The sequence below is a fragment of the Phoenix dactylifera genome, chromosome 5, assembly GCF_051530095.1.
Source record: "Phoenix dactylifera cultivar Ajwa chromosome 5, Ajwa_hap1_PhDact_Kaust_v1.1, whole genome shotgun sequence".
In the NCBI taxonomy this organism is placed as follows: Eukaryota; Viridiplantae; Streptophyta; class Magnoliopsida; order Arecales; family Arecaceae; genus Phoenix; species Phoenix dactylifera.
In genome coordinates, this window is record NC_143194.1 from 32,549,091 (window position 1) to 32,574,034 (window position 24,944).

General features: G+C 40.4%; 3 protein-coding genes across 19 annotated transcripts; 2 read left to right on the forward strand and 1 right to left on the reverse strand.

Annotated features, from left to right (window-relative positions):
• The first annotated feature begins 1,373 nt into the window (after positions 1-1,373).
• On the forward strand, positions 1,374-5,827 carry LOC103702954 (uncharacterized). Its single transcript, XM_008785611.6, has 4 exons — positions 1,374-2,055; positions 2,154-4,642; positions 4,757-5,005; positions 5,206-5,827. Exons 2-4 carry the CDS (start codon positions 4,277-4,279, stop codon positions 5,608-5,610), a joined length of 1,020 nt encoding a protein of 339 aa, XP_008783833.1. The 5' UTR covers positions 1,374-2,055; positions 2,154-4,276; the 3' UTR covers positions 5,611-5,827.
• Positions 5,828-6,389: 562 nt separating this feature from the next.
• LOC103703041 (uncharacterized) lies at positions 6,390-10,502 on the reverse strand. 15 transcript variants are annotated; one of them, XR_005512936.3, is made up of 5 exons: positions 10,200-10,502; positions 7,948-10,058; positions 7,709-7,826; positions 6,973-7,038; positions 6,390-6,854 (listed from the first exon to the last, which is right to left on the reverse strand). XR_005512936.3 is itself a non-coding variant. In XM_088722437.2 (5 exons), the coding sequence occupies exons 2-5, from the start codon at positions 9,636-9,638 to the stop codon at positions 6,708-6,710; spliced, it is 288 nt and encodes a 95-aa protein (XP_088578563.1). In that variant the 5' UTR covers positions 9,639-10,058; positions 10,200-10,410; the 3' UTR covers positions 6,390-6,707. The 15 variants fall into 15 exon arrangements, 3 of the variants coding, with proteins under 3 accessions (XP_088578563.1, XP_038985070.2, XP_088578564.1); XR_005512939.3 differs by having other exon boundaries at positions 7,778-7,826; positions 10,200-10,492; XR_005512934.3 differs by having other exon boundaries at positions 7,738-7,826; positions 10,200-10,489.
• Positions 10,503-16,424: 5,922 nt separating this feature from the next.
• Positions 16,425-17,526, forward strand: LOC103702955 (subtilisin-like protease SBT2.5). 3 transcript variants are annotated; one of them, XM_039129685.3, is made up of 3 exons: positions 16,425-16,720; positions 16,822-16,969; positions 17,070-17,526. In XM_039129685.3, the coding sequence occupies exons 1-3, from the start codon at positions 16,644-16,646 to the stop codon at positions 17,130-17,132; spliced, it is 288 nt and encodes a 95-aa protein (XP_038985613.1). In that variant the 5' UTR covers positions 16,425-16,643; the 3' UTR covers positions 17,133-17,526. The 3 variants fall into 3 exon arrangements, with proteins under 3 accessions (XP_038985613.1, XP_089779707.1, XP_089779706.1); XM_089923581.1 differs by having other exon boundaries at positions 16,425-16,696; positions 16,819-16,969; XM_089923580.1 differs by having other exon boundaries at positions 16,430-16,720; positions 16,819-16,969.
• The last annotated feature ends 7,418 nt before the right edge of the window (positions 17,527-24,944 follow it).

Here is a 24,944-nt window from a genome sequence, read left to right on the forward strand (position 1 = left end):
TTTGATTCGTTGGTTATTTGGGATAGGTATATGTACAACCGTAAAAAATGGATACACCATGAATTGTACTAGGGAATCCAATACCAACGAATCAAATCCCTTGGTTGTCGCGCATCGTACAAGGTGCCAAATAAATTATTCAGGAACACGCAATCTAACGCAAATCAGGATTGGCTGCAATTGTAGCCATTTGCAAGAAAGGACATCTTGAATTAAGAATCTCTGGAGGCATATAACTAGTTCCACATCAATTATTCGCTATATAAATCCTGCATACTTATACAGAAATAAGAAATGTAAAAAAATCTTTCGACTATTTTTTTTTATCTTATTATAAATGGTATCAGAGCTGATCCAACCGATAACCTATGTAAACTAAAAAATATGCACCATGTCTTAAGAGCACAAGATGCATTTTAAAAAAAATAATAGAATTTTACTGAAAGGAAAAAATCTAAGCAAATGTTATATTAGAAATATTTGTTTCTTCCATTGAGGCTTTCATGCTTGTGCACAATATCATGAATGCTCAAACACTCGGTCATTTTTGTATGACCGATGGGGAGAGAAACTATAGCTTGTCTACCTTTTTTTTTTTTTTTTGCTGAAAAAGAAAGGGGAAGGGGGGAGGAAGGGACAAGCCCACCCCCGCGTAGCAGCCCCGACCACTGGGCCCCCACCCCGCCAGGAGAATGTTCGATACGGGTAGACCGAGTCGTGTGTTGGGCACCCCGACCTATTTTACTCATACCCTCCCCACCCGTGGGCCGGCTCAGTTACCCGACCTGACCCTCCGTGTGAGTACGTCACACCTGGCACCACCCAGGCTACCAGCCGACCAGTAGCGCTTCCAGACCCCGTGTCCAGGCATGGGGCATCCGGTCCCCAAATTTAATCGACGCCCGCACGTTTCGAACCTGGAACCACTTGGTTGGAAGCAAACGCTCCGTTCCAACTGGGCTACCACCTTGGTGGTATAGCTTGTCTACCTTTGTGAGAGTTTTTTGTTCGTACTTTGATTCGTTGGTTATTTGGGATAGGTATATGTACAACTGTAAAAAATGGATGCATCATGAGTTGTACTAGGAAATCCAATGCTAACGAATCAAATCTCTTGGTTGTCGCACATCGTACAAGGTGCCAAATAAATCTCTTGGATCAGGGTTGGCTGCAATTGTAGCCATTCGCAAGAAAGGACATCTTGATGAGCAAATCTCACAGCACCTAATCATGTCTCATTTACCAAGCCACTAGAGTTTTTTGAACTTAAGATTGTTGTAATTTAGTCAAAAAGAAGATGTGATAGAAAGGCTGATCGATGAAAAGGAGCACTAATGAATAGAGAAGCAGAATATTGTGATGCTTGGCCTATCCACAAAGATGCAACGTTGAAATAATTCAATACGGGATGTACTCCACAAAGATGCAAAGGTGAAATAATTCAATGCCAGTTGTACTCCCCAAAGATGCAAAGGTGAAATAATTCAATACCAGATGTAGTGCTCCTCCCATTGCTATAAAGCTACCAACGTAGATTGAGGCAATCCAAGGAGCGAGAGAAGCCTTTCCATTGTTGCCTCTATCGGCATGGCTTCCCTACAACTAAAGAGGCCTATCCAGGAATCCATTCCAGTGGCAAACTGGCAACATGATGAGCACGCAACTGCTCAAAAACACCAGGAGGCAGATGCCAAGCAAGTAGCGACTGCGAAGACTAAGAAACACCTGACTCATGCGTTCTTCTCCCCTGAATCAGAACCACTGCCGCCTCCTGGGAAGACAAAAGAGAAAGGAAAGAAAGAAGCAATCAGGCAGCTGAGGAGCAATAAACTTCCGACTGATGCGTTCATCTCCCTTGAGTCAGGACCTTATAAGTTCGTCTCCCTTGAGTCAGAACAACTGCCACACATCCCAATCAAGTCCATGAAAGCTGAGCATAAGATTAAGGACGAGAAGGAGAAGAAGAAGAAGAAGAAGAAGAAGAAGAGCAAGAGCAAGGATGATACCAGCAGCAGCAGCAGCAGTGAAAGTGAGGATGATGTTTGCAGCAAGAAGGTATGAGTGTTCGGCAGATTCTGAAATATATTTTCTCATGTAATATGTGGTGACTGTTCTCAATGACTCTGATTTTTTGTTTGTCTATTGGATTGCAGAAGGGAGGGAAGGAGAAGAAGCGGAAGTAGAGATAAAGTGGTCCAGTATTGTAGTATGGAGAATGAAAGCCCAATGCCAGAGGACTGCATGATATGCAACTCCTCTTACCAAGGATATGCATGCTTATAGTATCTTCACTACATGCATTCGACTATATATGAAAATCTCCAATGATACGGTGTGCCATTTGACAGTGTTTTTTTTTTTTTTCCTCTTTTGAAGTGGTTAAGGGGAGGGTGAAAACTCCCAACCGATTATTAAAAGGTTATAAAAAAATGCAAGAGAAGGAGAGATTCAGATAGAGAAGAAGATGGAGGAGAGATACAGATAATGTAGAAGAGGAAGGAGAGTTGAGGGGAGGAGAGATTAAAGAGCGTATATAGTTACAGATCACTCTCCAGACTCTATCAAACTCTTCCTAGATATGGGATTACAGAGAACAGAATCCCTAAACAAACCAATAGCAGACTTTAAAACCGATGGTGAGGAAGAGGATTTGTAAATAAAAATATGACACTCCAGCGGGGACAGCGACCGCAAGCTGGTCACAAGCTAAAAGGAGTGGTTTTTATTCATAAGATCCCATGCAAGTATGGATTTCTGCTTGAGTAATAGATGGAAGGTAGATGTTTGCTAATCAAGTCATAATGCGTAAATTTAGCCTTTTTCCTGAGAGAGAAGGGGAGGTCGAGCCACCCAATTTATTGAATATGTGAAAGATATATGTACATAAGAGTCAAAATGAGACATATGGAATGTACAATGTGAAGGTAGGAGGGGAATAGGTAACAGGGAGTGAGAAAAAGTAGATGAAACAACAAGCAATATGATGAGGAGAAGATCTCACTCGGCTGATTCTTCGGAGACATCTGATAAAATTTAGCCAATCAATATGTTAATGTACCAAAGAAAGGCGGTTAAGATGTTCGTATTAATCTGAACCTACGTAGAGTTAGGACTTTAATCAATATGTTTATTCCTTGAAGGTAAAAGATATGGGTTCCATTCTTATTAGCATGAATTAAGTCCAGCGAAGATCTTCTCATATCCTATATATTTTTATGTTTTGACAAGGGGAAGCTTTAATTTTGCCATCATAGATCACCTCTAAAATGAACATAGCATGAGCCATGCCCAAACTTATTATGAAGATTGCTCGTCCCTGCATCATGCATGCTTTGGATAATTTGGAGAATTTCCAATAGTTCATGGATGACTTAAACCAGCTAATTGGAATTTCTTAAGACAGATACTTTGAAAAAAATTATTTACTCAAAGGTTAACAAGAAGATAGAAATGAAATTAAGGGATGCAACATGCAACTACCAACCGCTGAGTTGGTAAAATAGGTGACAGTGATCTGGGATGGGTCCTGCACTCATCTCGATCTCGGCCAACATCCTGCGAGAGAGGAGGGAAAGAAACAACTAGAAAGACCAAGCTGAGAGAATGAAAAAATAATACCTGAAATGGCTCACATTAGGCCTTGCGTGTGTAGAATGTGAACAAGTGAATGGTACATGGCTGGTCATGGAATGGATTAGCATGAGTAACGTGCAATTCTATAAGTCTCGTTTATTGGTTGTAAATTTAACTGGCCACGAATTCGAGTGATCGCTAAATTGTTGGGAGCTGGAAAAATTCCTGCACTTTGGGAGCTAAGGAACGTCCAATGTGATCGCTGATGTAGCACAATAACGGTCAGTTTAAGCATGTTTAAACCCAACTGCCTACCTGATAAGCATTTGTAACAAACCACGCTTATCCGGTAACTCTTTTTAAAGAAGTCTCAAGTTAATCCAATCTTCCAGAAGATAGAAGATCAGGAACTGGTAGCTTGAGGAAGTTCTCCCATTGGCCACTGAAGATGATGATGCTGTTACAAACCAAACAGCAAAGCTGCGAATTTGCTCAACTGCGGGAGCCCCATTCGCGAAGCCACGCGGCGATACCCCGCCGCTTCCCTACGCAAACAACCGCTCCATCTGCCACGTCCCCCGCCCCTATATTTCTCTCCCTTCTCGCCACCTTCTCCATCTCTATCCCCTAATTCCGCCAGAGCAAAAGAAAGAAAGTAATATATCCGGCCAAACCCCAAGGTTTCAGCCAGTGGAATCCCGGCATGGTGAAGCTCGCCACGGCTCGAGAGAGCCGGACGTACGGCCCCCGCCCGGCCCGCAACCGGTGGGAGTACATCAACGCCGGCCTCTACATCTTCGCCGCCATCCTCCTCGTCGGCGGCTTCATGGCGCAGCTCTCCCCGACCCGACTCAGCGCCAAGTCAGGGCTCGCGGTCGTCCTCATCGGGCTTGTCCTGGTCACCTTGGTGAACGCCCACGATCTCGTCGCCCACATGGCCGGCATCGACTACTGCTTCGCCTTAATGGAGTTCGATATCCAGTTAGCTCTCGTGGAGTTCGCCGTCCCCCTGGTGAACATTGTGGGATCCATCCTCACCTTCATCGGCGTTCTCTTCTTCCTCATTCAGGTTCTGTGTTCGATCTTTTGAACCGCTGGAAGCACTTTGTGTCATGAAATCTACATCTACTGATGATGTCATGCAAACTCACCAAGAGTTGTTATGATGTGATGGGTATTGCAGGCAGAGAGAGGACATAGTTACAGGCTAGAAAAACATGCTTTGAACACATTGATCGCTGGGCCCGCGTGCTGGGCCCTCGGTTCGATCCACAATGTGTGCCAGATCTACGAGAGATCTGGTGGCCACGTCCAGATCCTGCAAAAGACCGTCCAGGTTCCCTTCCTCGTAGGAAGCTTGCTCTTCTTGGTGGGCGGTGTTGTCAATAGGAATGATATCTACGGCTCAATACATACCAACTTTAAGATTCTGGTGAGTTCTCCATTGAATTCAGTAATATTGGATCCCTTTTTTTCTCATCTCCATTACATTGAATGTATTAGCTTATCGAGCAGCCAGCCGCATAAGTTCATAGAAAGCTCGATGGCCGAAGTTCTTATAAAGTCGAAATCTGTGGGCTATAAGATTATTCTCAGCATGATACTAGCTTCGGTTTGTATAATTCTATGCAGGGAAGGAGTTGGGTTTGGTTGTCTCTATCTGGAAGCTTGCTGTTTTTGGTTGGGGGGCTACTGAATTTGTTGAAGGTTTTCAAGATGCAGCAGATGGATAGGATGGGTCTTGAGAAGCTTCGAGGTGGGGCACAGCAGAGGTTAGGGAGAGAGAGGGAGGGTCAGGTTCCCCTCATCTTGGAAAATAGTAGGAGAAGGAAGCTTGATGAGGACGAGCGAGCAGTGTCAAGGAAGCAGAGAGAGGAAGTGAGACAAGTGCTCGAAGACAGGAGGAGAAGGGAGCAGAGCAAGGAAGGGATGCAAGTTTCTGAAGACAGTAGAAGGACGCCGAGTGAGGAAGTGAGGAGGGTGCCAGCTCCCAGTCCCACACCATACAAGGATGTTCTGGTTGGCAGCCGATCTTAGAGAATTCTTAGGTTTTAATCAGTTTTGCTTGTCATGAGGTGCAATTGGTTCTTCTGTTTTTGTGATTGTGTAGTTGGAAGGATGTTTTTTTTCCCCTCTCCCCCCCTCACCTTGTTTTCTCTCCTGTTTCATTTTAAGAGATTCAATGAGAGTATCTGGCTTTGATGAATTGAGATATTCTGCTTTGAGACACTGACGGTAGTTGCAATGTAGAGTTTGAATGAAGTTTTTTTATCTCTGTGTAATCTAGACTACTTAATTTGATGACCACCGAGCAGCGGGCTAATTCATTAGGCTAGCTCCTAAGATGTCGTATTTAAATGGCAGGTAATACCTATGCAACTTTGCTATGGTGAAATTTTATGTCCATTTATGAAGCTTGACGATTATATGTTTAATTCCTGGAATATAGCATACAAAATAAAAAAGAAAAGCCAAGTCCATCCCAATCAACACAAGACATATCCCGCCTTGCACAGCAACATGCCAAGAGCAGCCCCTATAAGGTTCTTGGAAAAATGACCAACTGTACTCCAGTCCAAAGATAAGGGGAAAAAACAAATCCTCAGATCCTCTCAGATGAACACGCAGAAACTCTGAAAAAAAAAGAACTTTTTTCTTCATAACAAGAAAAATGCAGCACAGGACTGAACACAAGGTAAGGCCAGTGCGATTGATAAACACTAGATCTCTTTTTATCTTAAATGGTGAAGACCGACACTTTTTGTTGGCTATGCGCCTATGATTGATGACGTATCATGCATTCCATGGATAAGGTGTTGGTACATGTCAACATAAAGCATTATCCTTACCCTGATCCAAAACTTCATATACGATGTCCAATCTTTGACACCCAGCTTCACAGAACTGGAAATGGCAGTTTTAATAACAAATTCACAAATTATAGGCTATACTTTGGTTGTACTGGGTATTGTAACTTGCAACAGGACTCTAATGCCTAAAGAAGGAAAAGGACCAAAACACAGGGTACTAGGTTTATTAGCTATAGTTTAGAGATGTAACAATAATCACCTTTCCTGGGTACATTTAGTGACAAACTCTGCAGTTGCCGTGGCAGCTCTTCTTCGAGCTTCTTCCTAGTCCAATTCAGTGGATTCTCGGTACTTCTCTCCAATCTTGCAACAGTGATCACTGCCATCAATCACATGCAACTCATTGATGCATTTCATCTTCTTGTAGGTGGTTGCAAGCTTATCCAGGGGACACAAATCAGCTTTACTACCCTATAAGAGTAATGCACTTGAAGTTTAAAATCCAATAACAAGGCAGAACAAGTTTCAGCATAAGGAGGTGATGACTGTACTCTTAACAGGAGGGGATCATCAATGCATGTACTGTTACCTGTACAAAAATCGTTGGAGTCCTTTGCTGCAACAAATTCTCATCACATATTGCCACATTAATGCCCTGAATTGCAGAGAAACAAAAGGTATGAGCATTTAGGAAGTGTTCTGGAGTAGAAATGTATTAGAACTTTAGTAGGGAAGATGAATGCTCAAGGCGCATCTACCAAATTGTATGAATAAATAAGAACAATATGAGCACATACTGCGCATTACTTGTAATCAGAATCACTTATCACAGAAATCAATTTAAGCTAAAATGAAAAAAAATGCAGGATGAAGCAATTGAGGCCATTCATTGCCGCCTGACAATCTATCAAGATAAGCCAAGGTTTAGGAGAAGAGTAAGTCGGAGATCAAGCTGATTTTGGTATGCAGAAAATAAAGGCTTAGATCCTTCAAAGTCAGCCTCTTGCAGTTATAGCAAGCAGAAACTCTAACTAGATAGAAGATTCTAATGACAAGGAATGCATAGATGTAGTTCACATAGACATCTAACACATTGCCCAAGTCATATGGATATGGGGTATCAAAGATTAAAGCGCCCTGTCTAATGACATTTTACAATGTTGGTTGGCAAGAAGTGTGAGTGTGTATAGGCATACATGTGCATGATAAAGGAATATGAATGAGATGTGCTACTTCAATTCACATATGTATGAATAGAGAAATCAGCAGGCAGTAGCTTTTCAAGACCTAAGGAGGGGGTCATTAACATGTCAGAGATATATAACTTATGTTATCTGGCAGTTTTGGAGATTACTCTTCCTGATTCTAAGTGAAAAGCAAAGTCCCAAACATACGACTTCTGAAACATTGATATCTTCTGGACAAGCCACCGTGCAATTGACTCTGCACAAAAACATAAATAAGCATGAAGCTTCACAAAGCTTTCAAATAGAAAAGAACTTAAGAAGAAAATGGTTCTGGGAAATTTAGAGCAATAAACAAGTTTATTATGGGCAAATATTACCTTCAACCCATTGATTTGCCCACCAGAATCAGAAGATGCCCTGGATATCTTGCGACAGCATCCTTTACAACACCCAAGTGATGATCAACTAACTTTTCTGCTTTAGGGGCAGGTTTGCATCTTCCACCAGAGATATTTAGCATGCAATGTGCCATGAACAGCTAAAAAGCCCTGTCTAATCTTATGTTGGCATTGCCAATCATATGTGATCATTCCCTCCTATCAAGGTCCCTATATTTTTTTAGTTGAAAGCATTACCAAATATTTTTAAAGAACCTGTCTTCAGAAAATCCGTAGTGCCTATTTGTTAACCAATTGATTATCTTGCTGTGACTAAAGTTCTGTAGGAGCAGTCATTATTTATTCATCAAATCAATCAAGAAAATAAATCTTCGCACCCCCCCCCCCCACTTCAAACCAAAAAAAAAAATCATTGATCCAAAAGAAAAAAGTTTTAAGAGTTAAGAGTTAACTAACCAATTAGCAGTTTAACTCATTATCCAAAATACAAGTCTGCAGTGCTACAATGAACAACAAATAATTCTGCTATAATTCAACTCAATGGATAGTCAAAGGTGACTACTTGGACAACATCCAATGCTTAACCTAGCATTTCCTTCCATTTGCAAAGGTGCAGAAACCTTTTCCAGTTTAGAGAAGCATTATATAGCTTACAAACCAGGCATAAAAATATAACCAGCATATGCCTTCAAACAGGATAGTTCTAGAAGAACACATTTTCCATTCACATCTATAACAAAGAGATTTCCTATGGAATATATAATCCTTAATCGTCATGCTTGTATTTAAGAGTGCTCCAAAAAGGGAGGCCTTGTAACAAAAGAAAGCCATTATTCATTAACATAATCAGTGAGATATGGTCAGAAAAGTAAACTGACCTATGTCTCACTAGTTCTGAAGATCATAATGTGCGTGCCAATGAAACCAAAGCTTACAAATGTAACAATATATCCCAGATACAGAAATCAAGTTCAGAGATGCAAGCAATCTTCTGAAGATCTTACTATGGCAAAATCTTCCTAATATTTACATAAGGTCCCTATCAAGGTATCCGTAATCACAGATTTGAATGATTCAAAGTACGGACATAAATCATTTCCCATCCTTGTGGTTACCCTCAATGTCATGATCAATAGAGGATGGGCTCTACTTCAGGTAACTTGAAGAATGCACTCGTACATGGAAAGCACTAAAATGAACTTGCATATGGTTCACTGTTATGGTTTTCTACACAAATGGGAGGAGACAATTTTATGCAAAACAAAGAAAGCCATTTATGTCTGAAGATAATAACCTATAGCATTGTAAATATGTAGCAGTTTAAAATATTTGTAAGAGAACCTGCCATGTTAGTTATTAATTTTTGACAATACAACGGCCAATGGTTATCACATGGTACCTATCTCGAACCTTAAAGGATACCCCAGGAACTAGTTGCTAAGAATGGAGGCAGCTCATCCAAAGAGGGTTAAAGTATAACTTTGATTTGCGAAAAGGGATAAAGAAATTGCACGCAAATCCATTTATCTCACCAACGGAGGTTAAATGTCACTTAGGGCATATTTAATTCATAAAAAATGAAGAGTGTAAAGTGTGAATTGGCTGGAAGTGCACATTTTCAGTTAGATGGCTAGACTAACTTACACTGAAGTGCAGAATTTGCATTCCATAGAACCACCAAAGCAGTGATCTCAACTTTGCCCACCATCAAGATAAGTGGAAGCATTCAAAATAACCCTAGCTCCCCCAGACCCAGACGACAAGTTTGGAGATCAATTTTCCCCAATCTCCAACCAAATATATAGCCCGGATGCATGACCTACAATCTTCATATCACTGAATTTAGACTCTAGCTTGATGGAAATGCGATCAAGAAGCATGTCAATCTGAATACCACGATTAGCACCATCTCAGAATCCTGATATCCAATTCAGAAAAATAAGGTAAACTTTTTCAGCCTCACATGCCACAGATTCCCAGTCTTTAGACGCCTCAAAGTCCAACACAATTAGTCCGAAATACGGAATTCATGCTTGCAGTCAAAAACCAAGAGAACCCTCTTTCCCAGAAAGAAACCCCTTATAAAAACCCTAAAAATTCATAAAGAAAGATTCTTTTAGGTTCCTAAAGAAATTGAAGTCGTAAAAGCTAAAAGTGGTCGAAGAAATCAAATAAAGAAGCGAACTTGGGGTTGTTTTGGAATGGGCAGAACAAATTGGGATTCGCCTCACCATCCATTCGGAAGTGGAAGGTGCCCCAGCGACAACACGAGAGGCGATGAATCCGTCCTCGGACCACCCCCCTCGGTCGCCTTCTCCTCGCTCCGGTCCTTCGACGCTTAAAGGGACGCTCGGAAACCATGTGAACTGAAGCGGGCAAGGGAGTAACGAAGGAGGCAAAAAAACAAAATCCCTAATCTTGGTACAGGTATATGAGCGCGGGAACTGAAACTACCACCCCAATGCGTCATATGAAGCCCACGACTCCGCTCGTCTCTGCCCTCTGAGATGGGCCTTTGACGTGATCCAATTGGGCTTGGACCGATGTAGTTAACGGCTTTTAAGTCACAGGTTTAGTAAATGGGTCCAGATACAGCAAAGCCTCAGTCTAGTTGGATCCAGTTTCGCCAAGGCCTCAGCTTATATCCCCATCTCATTTTGACCCCTAGATGATGATGATGATGAAAGCAAAATCATCATCTAGAACAATATATATATTATATATATATAGTGTTGGTCTTCCATAGATTGATCATGAATATTTTGTTTGCAGGTTGTAAAATTTATGTATAATTCGAAAATAATAAATATTGTTCTTGATTGAATTGTTTTTCCAAGAGTAGTTGATAGAATCATTTGGCAAAAACATCAAGAATAGTTCAAAGATTTTTCTATTATTTAGACAACATAATTCAGGTTTATGAACTATTAGCTAAACATCAACAGGATATACATAAGACCAAACAAGGCCATGTCGAGAAAATCATATAGAGTCACATTCTTTTTTCTCTTTTTTTTGGGTATTATTACCATTTTAAAAGTGCTGGTATGATATTTTCTTACAGGTCCATGCGAATTATTATTTGTTTAGCTGCATGTAGTTGGACAATTGGCAAGTTCAGCTGGCACAACTTCCCTTCTTCTCTTGTGCTTAAAAGATCACCCTTATGTCACAGCTAAACCTGTGTGGTAACAAGGCCCCCATGCTCACTTGTAAGGCCAACTTCTCTTAACATGATGGATTCCAATGCCATGTTTAAATGGAAAATTCTCAAGAAAAAGTGAACAAACACCCAGGGCCAGGATCAGATAAGGCTGAAGTGTCCATATCCAGACTGAGAACCTCTTGTAAGATAATGACTGATCATGGAAGACAATGGGTTTTTGGGAATGTCAAAAGGAATTTCCACTACAACTTGAGCTATTAGTTAGGAGATAAAGCTCAGATGCTTATACTTGTTATTGTTCTCGTGGCTTTGCCATGCCTCCAAAGGTCCAGAGTGAGCCACTCTACTGAGAATCCTCAAAATCTGATTCTGATATTGCCACCAATGTCCAATAATTAAGATATGAAGGTCCCACTAGATGGCCATTTTCCTTCATTGGTTCATCCATTTGTCCTATATATAAGAAAGGGACTTGAATCCAAATTTTCAGAAAGCTAAGCCAAAGAGTGAGCAATACCCTTACAGTGAAGTGCATTCCACTATGGAGAGGATTACAAGCTCTTCCACAGGTTGAAGAATTCTAGCCTTTCTTACATTGGAAAGTAGTGCAATGGCATCCATGGCTCACTCTCCCCCAAGGGCTTCCGGCATTGTTTAAGGCTAGCTGGAAGCTCTTGGAGGAGAGCGGACGATGCATGTCATTCATTTGATCGTATGTTCTTTACCTCCTCTCATCATCCGCACCATGAAATCATCCTTTCAATTAAATTTCTCGAGTTCATTTCCTACCTAATGGATCTTTCACTACTTCGAGTGAGTTACCGATCCTACTTCTGCGATATATAATATCTCATGCTTTAAATTTTCCAACTGAAGTGAAAGGGTTTTGATGTGCTAATCTAAGAATGAACTACTGATACCTGAATTGTTTTTGTTTTTCTTTGCCAATCTTATTTTCAAGAACATAAATAAAGAAGAGGATTCTACTAATTTTCCCAGTACCCAGTGATCCTCATATCCATTGATCATCTCTAGTTGGAAATTTTTGCTTGTTTGAATGTTTTCCTGCACTGGTAGCAATATAAATAATTATGGCCCTCACTTCACTCTAATCCATTTCCATCACAAGGTCACTTGCACCAAGTCAGGTGTTCTCTTGCCGTGACACCAGCATAAATCAACAGGGCATTTAAAAGCAATCATGCTCAGAAAACGAACCTCAAAGCCTACGTTGTATCGCTCTCATCCCCAAGCAGTCACAAAGTTTCCACCACGCAGAGTCCTAACCCATGTCCTAATTGCTTCCAAAAAATATCAATGGATAAATGCCCTGGCATTAAAATGGGCTAGCCATAAGCCTACGTTGTATCGCTCTCAACCCAAGGCTGGCCCATTTGCATCTCTGCAGCATCTCTCGGTATCCGGAAAAAATATATATTTTTTTGGTAAATCGGATGATTTAAATCATTCGAGTATAGATAGATATATCCATGGAAGTCAAAAAAAACAAAATAATAAAATATTAAAAAATTGGCATACCGTTTCCTTCTAAATGACCAAAGAATTGAAGATATTAGTATAGAGCTGCAAATGGGTCGAGTCGACCCGTGACCCGACCTAACCCAACCCGCATAAGGCCCGACCCGACCCGAATTTTAGGACCCGCGGAGCCGGGCCGGGTCCTAAATTTGGATCCGTTCTATTTTTCGGGTCGGGTCGGATCCACCCAATCTCGACTCGGTTCTGGACTTGACCAGACCCTTTTTTTGGGGGGGGGGGGGGGGGGGGGGGGTTAACCTAGTTTGCATATTTTCTTGAGATATAATCATGGTCAAAATTTGTAGGCATGAATCCGACCCGATTCGACCTGACCCGAATAATCCGTCGGGTCAAAATTTGTAGGCATAGATCCAACCCAATCCAATTTGATTTTCAACCGGGTCGGATCTGGGTCCAAAATTAGAACCCGAAACTGGATCGGATTGGGGTCACTCAGGATCCGACCCGATCCGATCCGACTCGACCCATTTGCAGCCCTATATTAGTATGACATTTGTTATCTTAGCATTGGCCAAACACAGGAGTACTCAGAGCAATTATAGGTCGGTTTTTTAACATTATTCAGGAATGCCATTCCATCTTCAGACCAAAGCCTTCCATGTCCTTTAGATAAGTCTTGCTTGTAGATGACACGGACCAGTCGGTCATGACCAAATGGATGCATCCATAGGAGTTGCAGACTTCAAACTTTCCACCTTTTTTACCCATATCTCAAGCTTTACTTATGATGCATGCATGACATGCTGGAGTTCTGGCGAAGGGCAGTTTCTAAGATTTTGACGAGCTGTAGGCCCGCCAGCCCAACTAAAATACTTGAGTATTTCAGAGTCCTCAGGCCAATGATTCGTTCGGCTGCGTTAGGCCGTGCAGCACTCGTTGCCTCAATGATTGAGCCTATTATGGAGCCTATGATTGCTCTGTTCTTCTATGCACTTGAATCTTTTCCCTTATCTCAAGCGCATGGTCTGATTTTGTTGACCTGATTTAAATGGACCCCATGTGCCAGTATTTTGTACACTTTCTTGGTAAGTTCGATGGCAAGTTCATGTTGATTTTGATGATTGATAAGATTTGGAGGTGGATTTTTATATCAAGCACGCTCTTCCTCTATACCGATCTTAAATTAAAAAAACTTATCAGCATTTCAGGCAGTAAGGCATCAAAAACTCATAATAGCTATCATGGATAAAATAGTGTGGATTCTTTGTCAAATAATCCAATTGAGAAAGTATAGCAATCTATTATATGCTTGAAGATGCCCGGGCCAAAAGTTTGTGACTTAAATTTAAAAAAAATTACGAATATCCTCGGAGGTAACTACAGTTGCATCCAATAGTTTGAAAAATCTATATTTATCCTTTTGAAGTTTATTTCTATCATTTAGTTTAAACCATAACTTAGCCAAATATTAGCCAAACTGTTAACCTTAAGTAGAAGCCAAATGCCACATCAGAAAAATTTTACAAATAATCAAAATAACCTTAAGTGATATAAATAGCTATGCAAAAATATAAATAAATATGTATATTCTTTTCTCTACTTGAGGGTAATTTTGATTTTTTACATTAGATAAATAGTTTCACTAATATGTTAATTTAATTGAATTGTAAATATAGATTTTACAAAAGTGCAAGCGTTCAAATTCCACTCTCAACAATTATTGCAGAGGCACAGAACAAATATCTAACTGCAACATGACTAACTTCTATTATTCGCTCTGATAACACTCCAAGGACAACAAGATGTTCTTTTTGACCGTTGACAGTTTAAATGCACAATTTAAAACGAGGACCAGCATGTCCTATCCTAACAAGCTAGCTATCCAAAGGGATCTGTTTGATAAGTCTTTCTTTTCCCAACATCTCTTTACTGTATTAACAAACAACTCATCAATTAAGCCAAAAAATTCTGAGAAAGAAACATCAGCAAGCAAAGGCAATAGCCGAGCAGTCAGACTGCTTTATCTGGAGAAGTTTTTATAACTAACCTTGCCACCTGCTTGCTGAGCTTTTCACCTAGATAAATGAAGAAAAGGAAGAGCTTCGATGTTAACCCTCATCGAAGGAATGAAATTTGTATGATCCTGTTTCTTGAAAAACTAAACTATGACCGATCAGATTGTAGGCATGCCAGATCGAGCAGGTCGATCAAGGAGTTTGATTAACTCAAGAGACATGGTTCGCTCTTTGTGTTAGAAAGCAAAATTTCACAATTTCTAATAAAATGAGAATTACAAAAAGAATAAAAATAATTGAGGAGTAATAACTTGCAGACGAAAGATCTTTAATAAAATTTATCACAATCAAAAAAGGAATTTATCACAATCATTGGATCATGAGGAAACGAAGTTTTGCAAGTGAAATCTAAGAGCATGGATCTGCCATCGTTGGGTCAGTTTGCTGTAGTATTTGCTTTCTGACATGGGGACAATTTATGCATCCAGTAGCCATATTTGAAAGCAACAGCAATCCATCATTAGTGATGTGATTCCAACGGCATGGCCTCATCCCTTTCGACCAGTTAGAAGTAGAGCGAGCCAATCACTTTCTATTTCCCATCAAGTATAAGCATAAGTTATATAATTAATTAATGAATGAATGAATCAGTAATGATGACGATAGTCATTGTAATGATGTGATGACAATGATGATAGCAATATCCCAATATATTCTCTCTATTAACCACATAAGAATCATAGGGATTCAAAAAAGCCTAAGAAAGGTACAGGAAAATGCTTTGGGGTGCCTATTAGTGCGCAAGAAAAATTATATGAAACCACATAATGGGTAGCTTGGCAGCTTAGTATAATAGTATTTTATCATCCCCTTTGTTTTATGCTGATTCCTACGAGTTACGGTTGGGCTCTTTTCATGTGCAAGAAACGGGACGCCGTGGCATAAATTTTTATCTAGTAGCTATCATGAAATCGGAGACCAGCAATGCACAAGTCGTTAGGAGAGGAGGGCGTGGTAACTTTACGGCTTGCACCTCCACCAAACCCAGATCCTGGCCCGGTCCAAGTTGTGAGCATGCGAGCCTAGTGAAGCCCACAAGAGGAAAGCAGTCCTCTTTGGGATGATTGTAAATCACATAATATCCGTCAAAATTCATTCTTGTATCTAAATTTATCTAAATATAAATAAAAATTGAAGCATCTGTCATTAATTATGTGGCCATAAAATTTAGTTAACTAACTGATCTAAATATTTATATCTATTTATAGATATAAATTTTGTATTTAATAAATATTTATATTTATATATTAATATTCAGTTCTTATCCGATCTTATTTCAATCCCCGGGTCCCTCGCCTCTCTCTCCTCTCTTTCCAGATGGTTGCATGTGGATTGTAGGCATGTGAAGCCCGTAGCAGGCTCAAAATATGAGCTGAGCCGCGTGTCGCGTTCGTCCGCGTCCTTCCAACCAGCCGGATCCGGTCCCTCCACCTCTGATGTCATCCCACTTGGATCTCAGCTTCGAAACTGGTGAAAACCTTGACCATTTGCATGAAATTTTTCTCCAAGGGCTTCAATCGTATACCCCACACGCAAAAACGGATGACCATGTTACCCTATTTTTAAAAGAGCCGTACAACCAGCAGCACTTACCACTCACCACCCATTGAAACAACTGTGTACGAGCAAAACGAGCTAAATATCAGAAGATCCCTCGACCACCTGTAAAAAAGATTACTAAGTATTTGTGGTAATGTGAACGAATGCAGCTACCGGGTCAGGGAGTCGATTAGCGAGAGAATCTAGGAGAACAAATTAAAGGAGGTAGGGCCCCCTGACCAGCTACTTGTGGACTTCATGCCATCACCACCACTCTCCTCGTAGTATATATATATGGTAACCTTGCAATGAGAGATCAAAGCCAAGTTCCTGAGTGTAGATATTGGGAGATCATCAGGAAGTGAGTGAGAGGAGCAGGGAAGTTGCTGGTGGCCATGGGGAACCCAGAAGCCGAAGTGTATTTTGTCTTCATGAACTTTGATCCTGAGTACGAGCGCCTGCGAGCGAATCAGTTTGGCATACCCAACCAACGCTCTCAGATTCTTTTCTTGAACTCTTATCAATAGAACTTCTCACATTTTGTGGTCCTTTCTTGTGATGAAATCTCAGCAGGTCGACAAAATGTTCAGCGGAGCTTGACGCTTATCTGAGTAACAAGCACGACCAGCTGCTAGCAAAGCTGCTTCGACCAAACAGCTACAAGAAGAAATCTTCTTTGGCCATTGTTGATGGTTTCGCCGTGGAAATAACTGAAAACCAGGTATTTTTCTCTTGGGTTTAAAGCGCACCTTTTCCTGTTTCTGTGTCATTAACAGCGAAGTATGTATATGTTGCTGATGACTATGCTATGATGGCATCAGGCAGCTATACTGAGATCGGCCAAGGAAGTGAGGGTGGTCGAGAAGAACCAAGAGCTCGCTTGAACCATGAGATGCTAGATGTATGTACTCAATGTTAGCAAGTTGAGAAGTAGGTGACATAATATGGTTATGTATTAGAATAATCATCTTGGTAGTTGGCTTGGTCTTGCAGCGAGAAACTTATAATACCTATTTCTAGTAGTGTGGCTTTTTGGCTCTCGAGCCATGGGTTAAGTCAAGATTTAGATAACTGTCAACCTCCTAGAGCAGGACCTAGGTAGAGTTTTCAAAGGCTTCATTGACTTTCCTTTCAAGGAAATTGGTTCTTGAAGACTCTGAAGGCCTGAATTTGTTTGTTGTTGTTACTTTTTCTTCTGTAAAGCTCGAGTTTCTATTGATGTTTGAATCCGAAATCTAATTAAATGTATAAACCAAGTATCTAACCATAACACTAGAACGTTGATCGGTGTATGTGGGAGTGTCTGGCCGTGTATTGTGTTAAATATGCAAAGCAAAACCTCAATCCAGCATGGCAGCATGCTCATTTTGAAGTTGAGAAGAGCAAATTGGTGTTCACCTGATCATAGCTATTCATCTGCTAGTTCTACTGATGGTGCTGATATCAAAGATACAAATGAGATGAAAAAACCCAAACTAATTAATGCATGTTTGATGTGAGGCCCACATTCAAGTTTTTATTATTATTATTATTATTTCAAGAGGGAGGTCTTTATCGCAAAAGAGAGTTTACAGAAAGTATTTACAAAAAGTCTGCAAGAAATAAAAATGCAAAAAAGCAACATAAGTCTTTCACAAAAATAGTGGTTTGTAAATAGATTTTTTAAATTATTCAACAACAAACTGAACAATGGCAGAAGCAGTTTGAAGGATCTCCCTAGCTTTAATGTGCAGCTGTAGAAGCTCTGTATCCTTAAGTGGGTCGGCCTTTTCCAAAATAAGAGAAATCAATGTCTCCCATATTCAATTCAAGTTTTAGTATTTCCTCTATACAAAACAATCCTACCAAAATAGTTTGACCCTGATCTTCATTAGTTTGTACGATCTCTAACATGGAAGCCGAATCGGTCCGACCTTGGTGCAGCAATCTGGAGACGAAGGTCACCGCCGCATATCCACCGGCACACATGGTGATGAGAAATAAGAAACACCAATTAGTTGCCACTCCAATTTCCCTCCATCATCCAGTCCTCGCATTCGCAGGAGACATGAATCCACGTCCCTCAACAAGCAAACAGCGCTTCCTTTGGCGTTTGGTTTCGAACCTCGGCTGGTTTGCGTGTTTACATGTGCCACGCGTCCAGTTAATAATTAATGAGTGTGCGTGGACTAAGCTGGGCTTTGCTCTTCTCCAAGATCATGCAGTGTCCTAGCTCGCGTCGAACATATAATTCTCCATTAATTCAAGACCTAATTTTTCTACTTGCTCCTCATGTGACCATCATTTTTTTTTTTTCAAGTCTAAACTGCATGGCTACCAAAAACGATAATGGTTATCCCACCCATTGTCAGCAAGCATCATCTCATCTACACTGCCTGAAATTAAATTATGAGATTGAAATCAGAAGCTCTTCACTGGCACTCGACCTTTTTTTTTTTTTTGATACACACTGAATTAATGCAAGATAACTGAAACAAAAACGATGTTACCGATAAACCCTAGAAGACCAGAAAAATAGAAAAGCTTGGTTCAATTTAAGCTCATAAACCAGAGAGAGTGAAAATTTCTGGAAAAGTATAGATGCAGAGGAAATCAGGAAGATATTTCATTCAAGGAATCATAGTCATCTTTGTGACGCAAAGTCAAAATGAGTTGCACAGTGGATGATAGCCAAATTGAGATTTGATTTGAGTACTGAAACGCAAACCATTAAGAAGGCTGTGATAGAAAGACAAGAATTTCCACTTTAGGCAGCGCCATGGCAGCCAACCACAAAGCACAACTGCACATGATGCTCTATCTACATTGCTGACAGCAGTGGCATAAGTGGTTAAAATATGGGTTCTCTGCTATGAATCTGAATGAAAAAAAGATTAGCAGTCTGATTTTTTGCAGTGAGTTGAAAGCTCTCGTGCAATAATTGGGTACGAATGCAGACAACTCCGGTGGATTGTTGGAGGGGGAGATGCATTTCTTTTGTGCTAATAAACTCCAAGGAAATGCTGTCACCTCAGTTCTGAGCATGTCGCATAACAGTAGCATGATATAATGCAGGAGTGGTCCAGAAGAGCCCCACAAAACTAAGAACAGACTTATGTCCAGAGTTTCTTGTTTTCGGATGAAGCGCATGACGAATGTAATTCGATAGGGAAAGCCTCCACTTGTCAGGATCTGTGGTGCCCCTTTCTTGGTACGAGTTCCTGATCTTGTCGAATTAGTTCACAAATGAGCACAAGCATATATAGCCTAGACTGGAAATACTCTCTTACAGACACAACTTTTGAACTACAGCTCCACAATAGATCTTTCTGAGATCTTAATCTTGCACCCACGACATTCTCATTTTGATTCGTTTCATAGTTCCACTTGTGCGCTGTAGACTTGAATCTGCTCCTGGTTAGAGTAACTTAGCATACTCCTGCAATGGAGTGAGAAAATGCAAAATAAAAAGAGAAGGTTACTAGCAATAAGAGACCAGACATATAATTCAGAGAAATAATGCAGCGCCGACAGAATCTGTGCAGGGGAACATTGCGAAGGAATTCAAGGAGCCGGTTGATGGACAGGGAAAACTCCATAGGAGACCACAAAGACCATAGCCGAAGATTGCTTGAGCTGTAGAAAAGATGGGTGGGAAACTCAGGTCATAGCTTTAGAGATTAGACAGCCAGGAGGTATTCAAGACACAGAAAAGACTGATGGGAAACCCATGTCGTAGTCTCTCATACATGGGATGTCTTGGCTCTAGGAGGTGCTCAAAAGCAACATAGCATCTCTCAACGTCCGAGGAGCTTTTATTTATATATTTATTTATTGATATAGATCCGAGGAGCTTTCAAAAGTCCAGGAAACATGGAAGCTTGATCCAATGGGAAAACTCTTGAGAGGAAATCCTATAAGACCAACTCAGAAAGGAGTCATTAAAAGAAGGATTAAAGAAAGAGCAGCTCTCTGAGGTCCAGAGAGAGTCAGATATCTTAGCCTTATCCTTGTTTTATAGAGAGACTATAAACACATTCCAAACCCATGACCTTCATATCACAATGGAGCACTATTATCATTGTGCCAAGACTCACCCTCAAAAGAAGGATTAAAGAAAATAATTCAAAAATACAGAAATGGCCGCAATCAACAACTTTTGATTTGAGAAATAGTATGAACTTTCTGATGTTCACTGTCAAGTAGTTGCTATATATACGAAAATAGTCTTGATACAAGATCAGAAAAAGTGAAGCTAGACATCTTAATGGTTTTCATTGCGACTTTGATACATGATCAGAAAAGGCGAGGCTAGACATCTTAATGATTTAACTGTGAGGCCCTAAAATTGCAGACTATCAATGTGGCGAACAAAGAAGGGCCTTTAATAACTTCATTGAGTATGAACTTTAGAATGCAATGCATGCATTTATCTGTTTTTCCCCGAGAATGAAACATTAGTGACAACTACAAAGCAAAGATGCTAACGAATCAAAAAAATGCACGATCTACATTTTCTGTTGTTTGTCATCCCAAACCCCAAAATGAAACATTTGACAACAACTTCGAAGCGAAGGTGATTGTATTGATGATGACAACAGCAGCAATAGCAACATGTAGAAATGAATTGAACTTGGCAATTGCCCCCCACACTTAAATAGGATTTTTAGCATATAGGTATGAGTAGCCATTCAACAGTGAATTCAGATATCTGATTCTTAACCTTAAAAGGAAAAATCAGAGAACCTAGTACTAAATTTCATCAAGACAGTAGACATGGAAAATTTTGCAATGACTTTAGGCTTTAGCATAAATCAAATTGATTGAGCACAAAAATATTCCTTGAGATATGACTGAATACACAAATCATAGTACAAATATTAGAATTCCTTTCTCTCAAACAATAGAAAAAAATGGCTCTTGACCTTTTAGTGCTAGACTTAGCCTATGCCTACTAGCTTTAATTATCCAATATGTACAATGAAATAGTTAAGTGCAAGAAAAAAAAAGAAATGGATAAAAATGTTTACATGATTCTGGTAGATGATTTGCCCGACAGCCAGCTATAATAAATTGCTCGTTCCTTTCTGGAGCATTCTTATAGAGTTTCACTTCATAGCTGATGCCCTCTCAACAAGAGGACAAATATCGGGTGGTGGCAGTGGATGCTAGTGGAAAAGACCGTAATTGCCTGTTGCAACCTCTGATAGTATGAAATATTCATTTCAAAATGAAGCGACACCGGAACAGCAACCAAGCCCACTATGAATCTTGACAAAGGAAAGTAAGAAAATCTTGAACCCTAGACAATATGATGATAAAAACAAGTGATACAAAAATAAGAAAGTAAATGGTTGTAGATTCAATTCTCTTGCATATAGTGCCAACAGTTTACTGCAAAAATTATGCCCTTGAGAGACATCTCGTTAGGTCGACTCGCAATTCACATAGCTGTCAAACATAAGCAAAATGATCATCTGACCTGAAGGTTGTGGAAACAGTAATGCTAAAGCACGAGAGTTCCAATTGTGTAAAATCTAACAAGGAACTTGCACAAAACACTTGCACCATCTAGTTTTTCAACTTGAACAGACTGCATACCAATATAATGACATATTAAAACACCATGGAAGAACATAATTGAATGCAATATGTAGCAATTCTGTAGAAAGGATAATGAATATTTATTTGCGAGAATCATTGTTAAAATCATACTCCAATCCAGGTTTGAACCCTGAAGGTGGGGCTCCCACTGTATTCCTCAAGAAATATCAGACTCCAGTCGAAACAAATTGTCTCTGTTCCATTTGAAGTATTGTTTGGCCTCATTGGATATTTTTATTAACGGCATAAAAAAACTCTTGAATAAGACGAGTCTTATCATATTTTGTATACAGACAAAATGTCCACTCTACAGATGAAATTTCTACTCTATAAGTGATAGCTCCACAGGGCAAGTATTAAAGAAGTACTACCAGATTTTGGCAGTGAAGATATCATCACACATGGTATGCCAAGATCCCACATTTAATTTCTTTTATGAAGTTTGAAATAATCAAAGAACAAGAGACAAAAACAGGAACATAAGCCACTTGGAAGTTTTTTATGCGAGCAATAATGAATGAAATAATTTGAAAAGACATAACAAGAAAGCTATACATTATTCGCAAACCTATCCATGCTAGAGCAAGAAAAATTTTGTAAGGGTCTTTCTCATATGACTTGCATACGGATATCAACCTCCACAACCCCCAGCCACTTACCCCCCTTGCCACCTAAACATAGAAAATCCAATTACCCCCCCTAGATAAAAGGTACACACAATGCTCTTTGAGATTTAAAAGAAACGCAAAAATTCCTCTTTGAGATATTAAAAAGAATCATTATTTTTTCACTTTTTCACCCTTTGCCCTTCTTATCTCCTATGAATGAACCCTGAATCCATGTTAAAGTCCAAACCTCCAGCCTCCATACCTTCAGGAGAACACTTAAGAGGATAATTTAAATTTTAAAACCTTGCAAAACTAGCTTTCTTTGTTTCTCTCTGCACACGCAGACACATATATTCATGTTTTCGGGTTTTAATGGGGAAAATAAATAACAAACAGATCTAGCTTATAAAACTTGTATGAAATTTCACAAATTCAGGAAGATATTATCAAACTTATGCCAAACAGTGTAAAAGGATTCACTGGACAAAGTAAGCTTGACATGGGCTTGTGCAATTGGTTTCGCGAAAAAAATTTCAAAGGCCACGCATCAATTGAACAAAATTCCCAGATTCTGGAGAATGCCATGTATTATGTTCTTCCAATATCAATTTGCATCATGGTATTAACTTCCAATGCAAACTTTCTCTTTTGCAGGCCTTGAGCCAATTTCGGTGCTGGTTTTGGGCGATCGTCAACCATAGTGTTGCCCAGTAGATACAACCCAAGAGGGGGGGGTGAATTGGGTCTTTTAAAACTTTTAAACTACTTCTAAGACTTTTTGATTAACTATGCTAAGTTATATAGATGCACAGTGGAATTTAACCTTAGCAACAGTATGATTTATTAAATGGGACTTGATTAAGTAAATTGAGTATGCTTGCAACTAAGGGATGCGTAGATACGAGTTAAGCAAGCAATATATCTAAGTAAGCAAGTTAGACAATGACAAAAAGCATCACAAACACAATAAACATATAGTGGTTCGGTGCACCCCAGCACCTACATCCACTCCCCAAGACCTCTTGGGAATTCCACTATAATCCTACAGATTACAGCCGGTTGTTTTACAAGCTCACAACCCAACTTGTTGTTTTACGAGCGCACAACGAACTCGGTCGGTTTTCCCAGGCTCACCGACTAGAACCACTCCGATTGTTTTCCCGGGCTCACAATCAAACCCTTACACGTTGGTTTTACCCTCGGCTCACCAACAAACCTAAACCCCGTTGGTTTTCCCTTTGGCTCACCAACAAACCTTACACCGTTGGTTTTCCCTTTGGCTCACCAACAAACCTTTACCCCTTGATTCAATCCCGTGATTGAATCAAGTTACAAGATATTATAACAAAGTTTAAGATAAATCAAAGCTTCTTAAACAAGCAAATATAACACTATAAGCAAATAGAGTAAAGTGAAGTCCTCAAACGAGTTTGGAAGATGAAGGAGCTCGACTTCTTCTTTACTTGACCCTCTTCTGATTTGGCACGAAGTGGAGGATCACTGAGGCAGCACACGGATGGAGAGGAAGCTTTGGGATTCACTTGGATGCTCTTCTTCCCTCTATTTCACTTTGAATGGCCCTTTTGTGCTTTTGGGAGATTTCCCTTGTAATCTGTTTGGAATCTCTTCCCTAAAAGTTCTCTCCCACTTCCATGAGTTCTCCCCTAGCTCTCTTCTTGTTTTTATAGCTTTAGATGGAGTGGAAACAAGAATATAGCCGTTAGAGACAAAAATATAGCCGTTGGAACCAGTCTGCACCTCCTGACAATATTACCGTTGGGATCGGAGTCGACTCGCGCGATCAGGAGTCGACTCGGCTGTAGCGGGAGTCGACTCAAGCTTTTCCGGAGTCGACTCGGCAACTGTTCCAAATTTGAATTTTGTCCACTCGAGTCGACTCGACTATCCTGGGAGTCGACTCGAATCCCAGAGTCCGAACTCCCGATCCTCTGTCTTTTGGCTCGTCCAGTCTTGGAGTCGACTCGAACTTCCTTGGAGTCGACTCGGCTCTCAGTTTTCGAAAGTTGGTCTTCTGCCATCTTAGTGTAGTGCTGCCTTGGAGTCGACTCGAGCTGTCTGGGAGTCGACTCGAATCTCAGAGTCGGAAAACTGATCCTCTGTATTTTGGAGCCGCGCTGCCTTGGAGTCGACTCGACTTGTCTTGGAGTCGACTCGCCTCTCAGAGACGAAAATACCGTCTTCTGTCTTGGGGTTGCGCTGTCTTTGGAGTCGACTCGGACTTTGTGGGAGTCGACTCGAATCTCAGTGTCCAAAAACTGCTTCTCTGAGTTTTCCCTTGTGTACCACTGAGAGTCGACTCTCGCTTTCTTTGGAGTCGACTCGGCAACCATTGGAGTCGACTCGAATTCCTTAGGAGTCGACTCGAATCTCAGGGTCGAAAATCCCTCTCTGACTTTTCTGCCTTTTACACCCTGGAGTCGACTCGTTCTACTCTCGAGTTGACTCGCCAAGCATTGGAGTCGACTCGAATTCCTCAGGAGTCGA

Excerpts from the sequence above, each read along its gene's own strand:
- LOC103702954 (XM_008785611.6), top strand. The coding sequence starts at position 4,277 with ATGGTGAAGCTCGCCACGGCTCGAGAGAGCCGGACGTACGGCCCCCGC. Across the intron at positions 4,643-4,756 it reads TTCTCTTCTTCCTCATTCAG|GCAGAGAGAGGACATAGTTA; the intron begins GTTCTGTGTTCG and ends TGGGTATTGCAG. Across the intron at positions 5,006-5,205 it reads ATACCAACTTTAAGATTCTG|GGAAGGAGTTGGGTTTGGTT; the intron begins GTGAGTTCTCCA and ends AATTCTATGCAG.
- LOC103703041 (XM_039129142.2), bottom strand. The coding sequence starts at position 10,329 with ATGGTTTCCGAGCGTCCCTTTAAGCGTCGAAGGACCGGAGCGAGGAGA. Across the intron at positions 7,827-10,199 it reads CTTCCACTTCCGAATGGATG|AGTCAATTGCACGGTGGCTT; the intron begins GTGAGGCGAATC and ends GTTTTTGTGCAG. Across the intron at positions 7,039-7,737 it reads TTCACTTAGAATCAGGAAGA|GGCATTAATGTGGCAATATG; the intron begins GTAATCTCCAAA and ends TCTGCAATTCAG.
- LOC103702955 (XM_089923580.1), top strand. The coding sequence starts at position 16,644 with ATGGGGAACCCAGAAGCCGAAGTGTATTTTGTCTTCATGAACTTTGAT. Across the intron at positions 16,721-16,818 it reads GAGCGCCTGCGAGCGAATCA|CAGGTCGACAAAATGTTCAG; the intron begins GTTTGGCATACC and ends ATGAAATCTCAG. Across the intron at positions 16,970-17,069 it reads TGGAAATAACTGAAAACCAG|GCAGCTATACTGAGATCGGC; the intron begins GTATTTTTCTCT and ends TGATGGCATCAG.